Source organism: Homalodisca vitripennis, chromosome 1 (genome assembly GCF_021130785.1).
Source record: "Homalodisca vitripennis isolate AUS2020 chromosome 1, UT_GWSS_2.1, whole genome shotgun sequence".
Taxonomy (NCBI): domain Eukaryota; kingdom Metazoa; phylum Arthropoda; class Insecta; order Hemiptera; family Cicadellidae; genus Homalodisca; species Homalodisca vitripennis.
Window position 1 is genome coordinate 49,965,298 of NC_060207.1, and position 2,154 is coordinate 49,967,451.

Here is a 2,154-nt window from a genome sequence, read left to right on the forward strand (position 1 = left end):
AAGCGATACAAGGTCACTAATCGACTTTCAGATTACGAGGAATTTAGGCATGTCCGCGCTCTCTGCAGGGACCTCAGCTCTGAATGTTATAGGGGTTATATTGCACATGTAAATGGTTCAATTCCCAGGAACATTAAGTCCTTTTGGAGCTTTTGTCAATGGAACTTTGGGAAGTCATCGGAGATCATCTGACTCATATACCCTTGGAGATCGTATGGCTTCAACTCCAATTACAGTTTGTGATCTTTTTGCCGACCATTTTTCTTCCGTATACTCTGCTTCAAATGTGACTGTGCCACCATATAGTTTTGATCTACATACAAATTTATCTTCTTGTGTGTTTGAAGTTGATGAAGTTAAACGAAAGCTTGATTTACTGGATCCCTACAAGGGTACTGGCCCTGATGATATACCTCCTCTAATTCTCAAGAGATGCAGTGATATTCTTGCTCCCCAGCTAACCGTTATCTTTAATAAGTTTCTACTCGAAGGTGCTTTACCGGATAGACTCAAGTCCAGCTTTGTGGTTCCTATACACAAGTCCTCAAATATTGAGGATGTCCGAAACTACCGCCCAGTTGTCATACAGCCTGCACTTGGGAAGCTGTTTGAATCACTTGTACTGGATCGCATTGGATTTTCCTTTCGCCACATTCTTACATCTGCGCAGCATGGTTTTGCAGCCGGAAGATCAACTACTACTAACCTTGCATTGTATGACAGCTTTATCATCGCAGCTTTTGGAGATGGAATGCAGGTTGACACCGGTTATATTGACTTCTCTAAGGCGTTCGACACTGTGAGTCATCCACATCTTCTCGCCAAACTTAACGCTTATGGTATCACTGGCAATCTTCTACAATGGTTTCAATCATACCTGGCAGACCGTAGTCTTTCTGTGAAGTTTTTGGGTGCCACTTCTCGGCCTTTTTATGCTACATCGGGGGTGCCTCAGGGATCTCATTTGGGCCCATTCTTGTTTACTGTATTTCTCAATGACTTGGTGGATGTTATCAACGTAAGATGCTTACTTTTCGCTGATGATATTAAGGTTTTTTGTCCTATTTCATCCATTGAGGATTGCCATCTGTTACAACGTAACTTTAAGAGAATCGAAGAGTGGTGCCTACTCAACGGAATGAGACTGAATGCCGAGAAGTGTGCTATTGTAACATTTCACAGGAACTCCAAGCCTTTGATGTTTGATTACTGTCTAAGCAAACACTACACTTTGCCGTAAGTCTTACATTAGAGACCTTGGAATTGGGTTGTCTTCGGACCTAAGCCCTGAATTACACATAGACATAATCACCAGGAAGGCTGCTAAGATGTTGGGGTTTATCATAAGGACTTCTAGAAGCGGTCTTAGTGTTGAGGCGATGAAGATAGCATATACAGCGCTAGTTAGATCTGTGTTGGAGTACGGCTGTGTTGTGTGGTGTCCCTACCAACTTGGACATATTCAGCGACTCCAGAGCATACAAGATAGCTTTGTTAGGATAATTGGTACCAAGCTGGGATACAACTACAGTGAAGTTCCCTTGGAGTTGGTAGCGGATCAATTGGGGCTGGCTCCATTATATGCGAGAAGGAGACTGCATGACCTGGTGTTTCTACAGAAGATCCTCACTGGAGATGTCGATTGCTCGGAGTTACTCCACCTCATCAATCTCAGAGTACCTGGTAGAACTCGGTCTCTGGACATCTTCTGTGTACAGCATTGCTCCACCAACTATGAATTTCACAGTGTCATCCCCAGATTACACCGGCTTGGTAACCTAATCTGCCATCACCACGACTTTTTTTGCAATAGTGTGTCATCGCTGAAAAGGATATTTTTATTATTGGGCTACACTATGTAAGCATTATCTGATACTGGATAGTTAGAGCATTGTTTATACCAGTTCGTTTTATAGCTCTTTTGTATTTTATTGTTGAATTGTACTAGTTACTGTATTTGTTGATTATTGCCCTACTATATTTCGTAAATAGTTATTGCACCTTGCCGATATTGCAGTTATTTTCAATGTGTTTTTCTATGTAGATATTATTGTTATTTATTACTTAATATATTTATTTTGTATATTAAACTGTATATTTTTAGATATTAATGGCATGTACTGGTTGCATGTTGTTGTATTAATTTGTTTTATG

At 40.8% G+C, this 2,154-nt stretch overlaps 1 protein-coding gene across 1 annotated transcript; it reads left to right on the forward strand.

Annotated features, from left to right (window-relative positions):
• The first annotated feature begins 1,328 nt into the window (after window positions 1–1,328).
• On the forward strand, window positions 1,329–1,862 carry LOC124361111. The gene has a single exon (XM_046815176.1). The coding sequence runs from the start codon at window positions 1,329–1,331 to the stop codon at window positions 1,860–1,862; it is 534 nt and encodes a 177-aa protein (XP_046671132.1).
• The last annotated feature ends 292 nt before the right edge of the window (window positions 1,863–2,154 follow it).

Excerpts from the sequence above, each read along its gene's own strand:
- LOC124361111 (XM_046815176.1), top strand. The coding sequence starts at position 1,329 with ATGTTGGGGTTTATCATAAGGACTTCTAGAAGCGGTCTTAGTGTTGAG.